The sequence below is a fragment of the Papaver somniferum genome, chromosome 7 (genome assembly GCF_003573695.1).
Source record: "Papaver somniferum cultivar HN1 chromosome 7, ASM357369v1, whole genome shotgun sequence".
Classification (NCBI taxonomy): domain Eukaryota; kingdom Viridiplantae; phylum Streptophyta; class Magnoliopsida; order Ranunculales; family Papaveraceae; genus Papaver; species Papaver somniferum.
This window is the reverse complement of record NC_039364.1, coordinates 187,605,516-187,617,426: the sequence shown is the minus strand read 5'-3', so window position 1 is coordinate 187,617,426 and position 11,911 is coordinate 187,605,516. Positions and strand designations below refer to the sequence as shown.

Genomic DNA, 11,911 nt, shown 5'->3' with positions numbered 1-11,911 from the left:
GATAATGTTGTCTACTGTTTTCTAAAGTAAAATTACTAAGCGATTTTTTCTTGGTGCCGCATATATATATGATACACCATTTATGAATTTTCAATATCTGCTTACATGCTTATCAAGTGTTACCATATAGTGAATTAGTAAAATTTGTCCCTGTTTTTTTAAGTGACAACCAATGTTCGCAACAAAATTAGAAATCATGTTCTGTAGACATAAGCTGTAAGGGACTATAAACTGAAATCAATTAAATATTTTTTTACAGAAACTGTAATTTGTCACCATTACAATTAGTCGATAACCATTTTACAAATAATCTAAACTTCAACAAAAACTGAATCTTCCATAAGAACTGTATTTTAGGCACGGTATGCGAGTATTATTCTCTTTTGTCAAGGAGGATCTTAGAGGCCAGCTTTGTTTTCACATTTTGCACCTTTTCTTGTTGATCATCTTGACGGCTTTCGTCTTTTTATTTAACTCGTCATCTTTCAATAGATTTTCTTAGAAAGGTTTGAAAAAAACGCCAAAATGGAGATGAAAAAATAGCCTGCATATGTTGTCCCTTATTTTGTATCAAAGACTTTATTACAGATGCTTCTACGCACAAATGATACAATGAGCACATATATGGCTCTGTTTCTCTTTTTTTCCCTGTTGTGAAACCAAAAGTACACCATAAGCACCAATAAAATGATGAAACCATAACTGAAAAATGATGAAACCATAACTGAAAATGGTGAAACCAAATCTGGTTACATCAAGTAAACACACCCAAAAGAAAACACAGCCAACAGAAATATGTAACCATAAGTGGAGATGATTCATCAAAAAATTGAAGACAATATAACGCACTGACAGAAAATGGTCAAGCATATGTAAACCACAAGTGGAAATGATAAAACCAAATCTGGTTTCATCAGAAAAAATAGAAATAAAACACACTAACAGAATTTTTCTAAAATTGTCACATTCAATTGAGAAAAAAAATGAAACTAAGCCTAATTAATGGAGCGATTCTAACCAATATACCAAATTAAACCTAAACCTAACAGAAAACCCAAAAAATCAAGAAAGATTAAACTAATCTCTGTTTCACATTCAATTGAAAAAAAAAATGAAGCATCAACCTAATTAATGGCTACGCTCATATTGATTTCATAAAAAAAAAAAAAAAAAAAAATTAACATCATCAAAACCATCTCCACATAGTTGGTATAATTCTTACCTTTTAGAGTTTTTCATTGTTTTCTTTAACTTTTCATCTCTCTTTTTCTCTCGTTGAGTTTGCTTCTTCCCAATTTTGTTGTTTGGGAGGATTTAGGTCAGAAAATTGAGACAAATTAGGTTAGAATTAGATTCATTGGTTGAAGTAAGTAATCATTGAAGAAGAGAATAACGGAATATCGAAAATCGGAGGATGATTTTCGCTACCGATGAAGACAGGGAAAATGAATTCTTAGATCTGATATTATTGAGAGACCAAGAAAGAGAAATAGATGAAGATACTCAACGGAACCGAGTAAAATACGTGGGATGATTTGCTAAGTTATTTTGGGGTTGAGTAAGAATAAGGGGTATTTTAGACAGTTACGGGTATTTGGGTTTTTTTTAACTCATTTGTTTTGTTGGGACTATCTTACTATGATGTAGACAGCCATGGGGCTGTAACGCGCGCGTTATAATTCGGAAGCTCATTCAATTTATTAAAAAACCCACTTGACTTGATATAGAAACTCATTTGGCTTATTATAGAAACTCACTTAGCTTAATATGGAACGCCATTCAGTTTATTAAACAAACCCATCACTTAACTTAATATGGAAGCCCATTCGGTTTATTATACAAACTCACTTGGCTTATTTTGGAATCCAAGTCTGGTTTTTTATAGATGCCCGTCTGGTTTATTGTAGAAGCCCAATTTGTATTATTTTGGAAGTTATTTTGAGATAGACATAAATCTTGAGAAGATATACATAGATCTTCCAAGATAAACACAAGTTTTGAGAAGATTAACATGGATTTTTCAAGATAAACATAAATCTTGAAAAGATAGACGAGGATCTTTCAAGATAGATATAAATCTAGTGAAGATAGATAAAGATCTTCCAAGATAAACACAAATACGGAAAAGATAGATATAGATTTTTCAAGATACATACAAATATGAAAAAGATAGACATGAACCTTTTAGGATAAATACTGTTGCATTCTATAGGATAGATATTCACCTTATTTACATTATATTATTTCCTAGTTTATAGGTCTTTCCTATATTGACAATATTGAGCTCTATATATACCATGAGATGTGTAACCAATTAAGTTATCCAAAAATAAGAGATTCTTTTATATCTTTATCTTTGATCTTGGTATCTCAGAGTTAGGGTTCTTGAATCATGGGCAGTGATTCAGAACTATATGAGAAATCTGGCAAACTGAAACAGAAAGAGAAGATGGAAACATCTAACAAATCTGCCCCCATTATTGTTCACTCTGAAGGTGCAGCATTCAAGGCAGGAATTGTTCTTGATGAAACGAACTATGATTTGTGGTCACAAATTATGAAGATGCATATCGTTGAGAAAGAAAAAAGTTCTTTTATTCTATGCAAGACAAAAAAAAACCTACTGAAGAAGATGAGGGATATGAAAAGTGGTACATAGATAATCAAAAAGTCAAGAGATGGTTGTTAATGTCCATGTTATTAGAAATCATGAAGAGATATATTCGATTACCTACTGCTCGAGATATTTGGGAAGCACTATCTAAATCCTTTTATGATGAAAATGATGAACTACAAGTATTTACTCTAAATCAACGAGCATTTTCTGCAAAACAAAATGGCAGAGCACTCTTTATTTATTACAGAGAGATAACTGAAATCTTTAGACAGTTGGATCATCGTGATAAAGTGGTTATGGAGAGTATAAATGATATTGAAACCTATCGAAAATCAATCCAGCGACTAAGGGTGCATATATTCTTTGATGGGTTAAATGAAAGTTTTGAGTAAATTCGTGGTGAAATCTTGGGAAAGGATCCTAATCCTGAATTGGAATCATGTTATGCAGTTGTTCCTCGTGAATATCTTCGACGTACAACGATGGTTAAAGAATCAAAAGAAACCGAACCTTCTGTTATGGTAACTCAGAACCGGTACAATCAAAAGGGGATCTTTCAGAGACATTCAAAGGAGGTGGACAAGTATACACTCAAGTGTAGCCACTGTAATCAAACTGGACACACAAAAAAAATTTGTTTTGAGCTGGTTGGATATTCAGAATGGTGGGATTAACATCTCGAGAGGAATAAGGAGTCAAAGAGGAATTCTAATGTTGCTTCGGTTTCAACAGAGAAAGAAAAGTATTCTATTGTAATATATGCATCAGTTGCAAGAGCATGTAATGATGGTAAGGTTTTAAATATCTATTCACTTGTTTCGAATAATTCATGGATAGTTGATTTTGGTGCTACAGACCATATGACATTTGATTCCTGACAAATTTCATCCATTAAACCATCCTTACAAAAAAACAATCTCCACTGCAAATGGCTCACAAGCTCCAATTACTGGTGAAGGATCATTGAAACTTTGAAATTATATTTTATCGTGGTAGTTCCCACCTTAGATTGTAATCTGTTATCAGTTTCCCAAATAACTAATACTTTACATTGTGTGGTAATTTTTTGGCATGACTCTCGAGGAAAACGATTGGTTATGGTGTTAAGCGTGGGAAGCTATATTACTTGGATCTGGTGTCGAGTAGTTCCGATAAGCTGCGTCAATCTCTACTTGCTGATGATTCCGAGGGAGAGAGACAGAAATCTCAAATCTTGTTATGGTATCGACGATTGGAGCATCTATTTGGATATTTGAAAAAAAAATATTTCCTAGTTTGTTTGTAAAACTTGATATATATATAGTTTTCATTGTGCAGTATGTGAACTTGAAAAAAGCCATCGTGTTTCTTTTTCATTATCTTTCAATAAGAGTCCAGTTCCCCTTTATGGTTATACATTCTGATGTTTGGGGGCCGTCTAAAGTCACTACATTGGGTGGTTCAAAGTGGTTTGTTATGTTTATTGATGATTGCACCAAGATGACTTGGGTATGTCTAATGAAGACTAAAAGTGAAGTTACTTCGTTATTTCAGCGGTTTTATAAAAGGATTAGTACTCAGTACAACAAACAAGTTCAAGTACTGCGTACTGATAATGGTGGTGAATATATGGATTCTGACCTTCAACATTTTCTGGAGGGACATGGAATTATTCATCAAAATACATGTTCTAATACACCTCAGCAAAATGGAGTAGTTGAGAAAAAAAATCGTCACCTGTTGGAAGTTGTTCGTGCTTCATTGATAGAAGCACATATGTCATACTGGGGTGAGGCACTTACTTCTGCATCATATATTATAAATCGAGTACCTTCTAGTACCATTGTGTTTCAGACACCATATCAAGCTCTTACTGAAGCAATTGTCGCTCCAACTATTCTAGATTTACCACCTCGGGTGTTCGGTTGTGTAGATTTTGTACATCTATACAAGATTCAGCGTGATAAGTTGGCTCATCGAGCTTTGAAATGTGTATTTGTAGGATATGCGACGACAAAAAAGTTATACCATTGTTATCATCCTCCAACCAAACAAATGTTCGTTACTTTAGATGTTGTATTTCATGTATTTTTCATGTGAGTCTGAACTTCAGGGGGAGTACCACAAGGAAATACAAACTCCTAACTATGATGATGATATAGCTGATACTGATGTATCTGTTATTACTGGCCCTGATGATATAATCAGTCAATCTGTTGACGAAGAAATTATAAGAGATGAAGAAGTTTCAAGAGAAGAAACATGAAATACAGTATCGAATCAAAATACTGAAATTCAAGAAGAAGTTCTAAGAGAAGAAATTACAGAGTCTACAGTACTTCAAGAAGATGACACACCTAACCAATCGTCTACCGAGGATGTTCCTGAATCATCAAGAAAACAACTTCTGCATCGCATAAACAAAGGTATTCCTAAACCTACATATGAACCAGAAGTCTCTAGTAAGGTCAAGTACCATATGAGCCATTATGTCTCTACCCACCGTTTATCTGAAATAAATAAGACATTCGTGAATAAACTATCTACTGTTTTTATTCCTAACAATGTGCAGGAAGCATTAGCTCATCCAAAATGAAAGACAGTTATGGAAGAAGAAGAGAGATCCTTAAGAGAAAATGGTACTTGGGATTATGTTGATTTTCCAGAAGGAAGAAAGATTGTGGGATGTCGTTGGGTCTTTACAATTAAATACAAGGCATATGGTGAGATTGAACACTATTAAGCAAGATTAGTTTCTAAGGGATACAACCAAACTTATGGGATAGATTATAGTGAAACTTTTGCTTTTGTAGCTAAAATCAACACAGTGCGAGTCTTTTTATCTCTCGCTGCAAACTTGGACTGGCCTTTACAATAATTCGATGTAAAAAATGCCTTTTTGCATGGTGAATTATCTGAAGAAGTGTACATGGAGCTTCCTCTAGGTATTCCGATTTTTTCATCCCATAGTAAAAAGGTATGTAAGTTAAAGAAATCATTGTATGGACTGAAACAATCTCCAAGAGCATGGTTTGGAAGATTTACCAAGTTTTTGAGAAATTTTGGATATCATCAGAGTAACTATGATCATACGTTGTTCATAAAGAAAAGGAAAGATAAAATTACAACTCTCACCATATATGTGGTGACATGGTGGTGACAGGAAATGATCCAGAAGAGAAGAGATTTCTACATAACTACTTGTCTAAGGAATTTCAAATGAAAGACCTTGGTTTTGTGAAATACTTCATTGGGATTGAAGTATCTCGATCTAGCAAGGGAATTTTCTTGTCACAGAGAAAATATATCCTTGATTTATTACAAGAAGTAGGCATGTCAACCAGTTCATACACCTATAGAAGAAAGGGTGAAACTATGTATTGAGCTTGATCAAGTACCCGTTGATAAAGGAAGATATCAGAGACTTGTGGGAAGATTGATGTTCTATCTCACACGAGATCATATCTTGCTTATGCACTTAGTGTTGTTAACCAATTTATGCATAATCCAGGAGAGAAACACATGGATGCAGTTATACGTATCTTGCGGTATTTGAAGTCTGCTCCTGGAAAAGGGATGTTATTCTTTAAAAATGAAGATTGTCGAAGAATTGTGGCATATACAGATTCAGACTATGCAAGAAAAATAGATGGCAGGCGCTCTACTGCGGGCAACTTTACCTTTGTGGGAGATAACCTAGTTACATGGAGAAGCAAAACACTGAATGTTGTTTCACGTTCAAGTGCAGAGGTTGAATTTAGAGGTATATCGAATGGTATATGTGAAACTTTATGGTTAAATTTATTCTCAAGGATTTGGGGTTTCTTCTTAAGTAGCCAATTCTTTTGTAATTGTAATAATGAAGTCGCACGTGATATTTCTCATGATCGTACTAAACATGTGGAGGTTGATAGATTTTTCATCAAAGAGAAGCTGGACAAGAAGATTATTGATTTGCCATCGATTGGTTCTGAAGACCAGCTCGCTGACATCCTTACTCACTCAGTATCGAGTAATTTGTACTTAAGTTTTCTGGACAACTTGGGCATGTGTGATATCTATGCACCAACTTGGGGGGGGGGGGGGGGGGGGGGGTGGTTGCATTATGTAGGATATATACTCACCTTATTTACAATATATTATTTCCTAGTTTATAGGTCTTTCCTATATTGAGAAAAGAATATTGAGGTCTATATATGACATGAGCTGTGTAACCAATTAAGTTATCTAAAAATAAGAGATTCTTTTATATCTTTATCTTTGATTTAAAAATAATACTAGTATAACTATAAACCTAGATGGTTATTTGGGATAACTACAAGTATATTTGGTTTCTGCCTATAATTAGAGGCTGAAATCCAACTCAAAAGGGATATAATTTCTGTGCGTTTTCTCTACAACTTACATGCTTAGATCTCTTTCTAACTTCACCATCGGAGTGCCTTTACAAATACCCCCACATTTTTAGCACCAATCAAAACTTTCATCAACAGTTTTCGGAGGAATTAGATCTACAAGGAAGATTCAATCCATTTATGCATATCTCAAGAAATGTTGGGTAAACATTTATACGAATTACCTTTGACTTCATAACATAGGGCGAAGTATGGAGTTTTTTTGATTTATATCGTGAATATTATCACCTAACATTTTCATGATTTATATGGGGGGATGCCAGTCCTACTAGGGGCTGATACAATTTCATATAGGACAAAAAAATCCTGTTAGAGCATTGCTCGGTTGAACTCGCATGCGTTGCTATCTCAAGCATGTTTGTCAATGTTAGTGATCAAAACTATAAGTCTTGATTTCTATTCTACCATAGGTAAGGTCTCAGACTAGGATATAAAGTGTAGTTGAGCTCAAGAACTCCATGGCAATCATCATACAAGACGAAGGACTACTCAAGGAACCGGTGGATCTTCATCGACTAAAAGGTATGTGGATACTTGAACTTATCTATCACTCAAAAGTCTATTTATCTCCTATCTTGAGACAAAAGTTGTTTTGCTATATAGACTTAGATTATACACATTTGTTATTTCGAGACGAGTTTATCTCGCCTATCTATTTCTCGAAATATGTGTTGGTAAGATTTCGCTTTAGCCAAGTTCATCTTTACCTAGTGACGAAAGTCATGACAGGTTTCAATCACTTTGAAAATTGCTTACTTTGACGAAAAATAGTTTGTGAATAACAACTATAGAATATCAACGTCCTCAAAGAATATTTCAATGATTGAAATGAGAGTTTAAATTATATAACCATTGGAGGATATAAGCATTGTTGTGGAAGCACATATATGTATAAGTCCTTATTCCTTGAACCGAAGTTTGCGAACTTTGTTGATCAAAAGAACCGGCATGGTGGCGTGAGCCAAGCCCGCGAACTGGCGGAAGTTCTCATCCCGAGAATTTCTGCTGGAGTTTGTGAACTCCGTCCGAGAACTTAAGTCCGCGAACCCAGTCCGCGAACTTGAGTAGGTTATATCTAAAAACGATGTTTGTTAACTTATTCTTATATAAACTAAGGAATGCAAATTGCAAACCGTGGCTATATAGTTCATGAACCGATTCGAGTGAATCAAATCGTTTTTGCTTCGATTGTGTCTTGTGTAGTTACATAAGATTTCCTTGCAATTGAACAACTCTCTAACTAGTTTGTTTGAGTCACTTGAACTAGTTATGGCGAAGAAGAATATGGTTGATATGAAAGTGATCACATGGCTAACCATTTGGTTGACTATTGTTGAACCAACGAATGTACAAGTTTGGGTACGGTTACACAAGCCTAGAAACGTGCATTTCATTTGTGTGTAACAAGCTGGTTTTTGATCTAACGGTTGAAAGATATTATCTTGAATCTAATCAGGTTTTCATCTAACGGTGAATATTGAATGCTTTGTTACCAAGCTAACATTGATTGAAAACCCTGATTTGAAAGACTATATAAGGGAGAACTCTAGAAACTGGGAAACCTAATCCCCACACCTTTTGTGTGATACTAGTTGTGCTAAGCTAGAGGTGATTCTCCTTTAACCTTTGGTTTCCTCTTCTAAACCAGGTTAACGACTTAAAGACTTCATTGGGATTGTGAAGCTAGACCGATACTGCTTTCTTGTAGTTGTGTGATCTGATCTTGTTGTTTCTATCGTACGAGTACAATTGTAATAATTGGCTTGATATTGATATCTCCGATAGGCAAGATATAAAAGTAATCATAAACACTTCGTCTCATCGTTTGTCATTCCACAATATCTTTTTTCGCTGCGTCGATTAAGATTATTGTGAGGTGATTAATAATACTAGGTTGTTCTTCGGGAATATAAGTCCGGGTTTTATCAAAAGACGGAACAAAACTCGTAGGTATATTCGTGGGAGACGGATTTATCTATTACCGTAGACTTTTCTGTGTGATACAAATTTGTTTACCAAAGTCTTCGACTTTGGGTCGTTTCAACTCTTAGTTGTGGGTGAGATCAGCTAAGGGAATCAAGTGCGTAGTATCCTGCTGGACTAGGTCTCGGGGTTTTTCTGCATTTGCGGTTTCCTCGTTAACATAATTTTGGTGTCTGTGTTATTTCTTTTCCGCATTATATTTTGTTATATAATTGAAATATCACAGGTTGTGTGTTGTTCAATCAATTAGAATATCTGACCTTTTGGTTGTTGATTTAAATTGATTGACACTTGGATATTGGTCTTTGGTACCATCCAAGTTATCTCTCTAGTATTTGATAAAGACTCGCAGATTTCTATTTGCTTGAGTATATATCAAATCGAGAGGTTGAGATATAACCTCTTTGATATACTTTTTATCTAGATTGAGTCTGACTGTCTAGTTGATTCTCTAAAAAGTATATTGGAGTTTGTCCATGCAGATTTTTAAGCGAAATATTGGGTGTGGTTGTTGTACCCCGCTTTTTCAAATCCCACAAATCCTAACTGTTTGATCGATGAAATGGTATCAACCTCTAATAAGACTGATATCCCCTTTATAAATCGTGAATAGTTTGACTTTCTAGTTCCTAATGGGATGTAAAAGAGTAAAATATTAAGGAACATACAATGATAGGTAATCTGTTAGTTGCATGTTCCTAGGTACAAAACAGAAGCAATAGCTCAATACCGACTATTATATGAGATATATATTACAGTAGACTTCATCTCGAGAGATTTTTGCCTTCGTAGAGATTACATGGACAACTCCAACAAAGAGAACTTGCTCTTTGTTTTCCATTCTGTCTCATTCTCATTACATGATAAAAAATGCAGATACCAACAAAGATAACAAACCACCTACGGTAATACATTTCCCAACTGTATGAGCTGAAGACTTGGATTCCGTAGGTGCGCTGGCAGCGGCAACTGTTTCGAATTCTGGACCAGCAGAGCCTGTGGCATTGACAACGTTGATGCTTAGCTTCTGGCCTAATTCACAATGTGTTCCAACACCACAGTAGTAGTAATGCTCGCCAAGTTCATTAAGCTCCAAAACTATTGGGCCTTTGTAAAGCATGCGAACCACCTTCTTCTGAGTGCATGCATCGAAATCTTCTTTGCTAATTTCAATTAAATTGTGTACTCCAGTCCTGAACGGAAACACTGTAGTTTCCGCATTGATGCATAAAAATAGAAGGTTTTAAACTTCGACCCCTCGTCAAATGCATAAAAATATACTTGTTGAATTCATTTTTGTATTTTGCTTTTTGTTGTATAACAGTAGACTATTTCTGCAGTTACATCTAGACGTAGATTGTCAAAAATGTACATTTAAGACATAAGTAGGCATCACAACCAGAAAAAAAATGTAAGTAGGCGTGAAACGTGTCGTGCCGTGCCATAATACGGTAGATGATTTTGATATTTTTTATTTCAAAAAGAATTATATTTCTTTTCAGATAGAAACACAAGCGCAACGTTGAAATTATGATAGCAATTAGCAAAATTTTGATATACGAATATAACAATTCAATGAAACAAATTATAGCGAGAATCTTTTATGCAAATTCATGATCATAATCATGGAAAAGAATTGAAGAACGTTACCGTTCACTTATGAGAAGTTTTACAACAATCTTTAATATGTCTGAACTTAATTAGATTCAAATTTCAGCCAAACAAAAAAGGACACGCATTTCATTTTAAACAAAGATTAGTGTTAGTAACTATATCATGAAAAATGTAATTCTGGTCTCATCAAAAGAATTGTTGAATGCTTTAAAAAAAAAAAAAAAAAAAGAATTGTTGAGGAACTGTGTTTTTGTAGAGCGCATAATAAAAAAGAAATGCTCAGAAAATTGGAACAAACCTAATTTATCACCAAGACCAAAGGTTCTTGGTTTGGCCCAGTCTTGATAGTAAGTCACATTTGGGGGAACGCGCCAGCCTAAACTTCGTCCGACAATGTGATCTATACCAGCGAAAGCTGGTGCCATTTGGGCGAAACCCAAAGCTGCGAAAAGGATAAAAGAAATAAACAATTTCTCCATGTTTTTCTCCTGTTATTTTTCTTAACCTTTTCTCAGCCTGGTGAATCTTCCGTGTTGAAGGAAATGGAGTTTTGTTTTTTATCTTTTCTCCAACACAAAATAGAAAAACAACAACATAATGGTTTTGATTTGTTCTGTTTTTTTATTGTCATGTTTACTATAATTAGCATCACTTAGAGGACATATATACCATAGATTATTATGTATATAAACAGTACAAAAGTTTTAACCTAAAAATACCCTGGTCATGTTGTGTTGACCATTAGAATACCAGGTTTAAAGGGGCCGTGTTTTTAATCTGTCTAGGTTTTGTGTCACTTCGAGCGCCAATGATCCATACCAAATTTGATTGTTTTCCATGACAGGTGGATAAACAAATTTAATTTCGTGCAGTGGGGAAACTGAATATCGAGACAAACTGAATCGAATTTTAATTTGATTTGACAACGGTCACATTTCAACGGAAAAAAAACAGATCCACTTCCTCAACACTATAAATTTTGAAGTTTAATTTTCTCTACTCACAACGACTTCATTCTTCTCTACATATTTTCATAGAAAATTCATTCTTCCTACATCTTTTCAACACAAAATCTTCTCTACATATTTTCAACACAAATTCAACATCCATTTAATTACCATGCCTCGTTCTCAAGATATTAGTTGACAAAGAAATAGAAAACCACCTTAAAGTAAACACATTCAAGTTCTATCGAGGAGCCAAGAAGATTCGAATGCAGAAAACAATAAAACTCTATAATCTGGTCCAGAATTAGCATCTAGTCAAGGTCACTTGTCTACAAAATAGAGCGGGATAGTAAACG

At 34.6% G+C, this 11,911-nt stretch overlaps 1 protein-coding gene and 1 long non-coding RNA gene across 2 annotated transcripts; both read right to left on the bottom strand.

The window, feature by feature from the left end:
* Window positions 1-220: 220 nt before the first annotated feature.
* Window positions 221-1,654, bottom strand: LOC113293221. Its single transcript, XR_003332141.1, has 2 exons — window positions 1,223-1,654; window positions 221-648 (listed from the first exon to the last, which is right to left on the bottom strand). It is a non-coding gene; the product is annotated as an uncharacterized LOC113293221 (long non-coding RNA).
* An 8,010-nt stretch (window positions 1,655-9,664) lies between these two features.
* LOC113293220 (umecyanin-like) lies at window positions 9,665-11,193 on the bottom strand. Its single transcript, XM_026541924.1, has 2 exons — window positions 10,907-11,193; window positions 9,665-10,200 (listed from the first exon to the last, which is right to left on the bottom strand). The coding sequence occupies exons 1-2, from the start codon at window positions 11,085-11,087 to the stop codon at window positions 9,851-9,853; spliced, it is 531 nt and encodes a 176-aa protein (XP_026397709.1). The 5' UTR covers window positions 11,088-11,193; the 3' UTR covers window positions 9,665-9,850.
* Window positions 11,194-11,911: the final 718 nt, after the last annotated feature.

Bases quoted from the DNA above. Each gene is read 5' to 3' on its own strand.
- LOC113293220 (XM_026541924.1), bottom strand. From the start codon at position 11,087: ATGGAGAAATTGTTTATTTCTTTTATCCTTTTCGCAGCTTTGGGTTTC. The intron at 10,201-10,906 runs GTTTGTTCCAAT...CGGAAACTACAG, and splicing joins TGGTCTTGGTGATAAATTAG to TGTTTCCGTTCAGGACTGGA.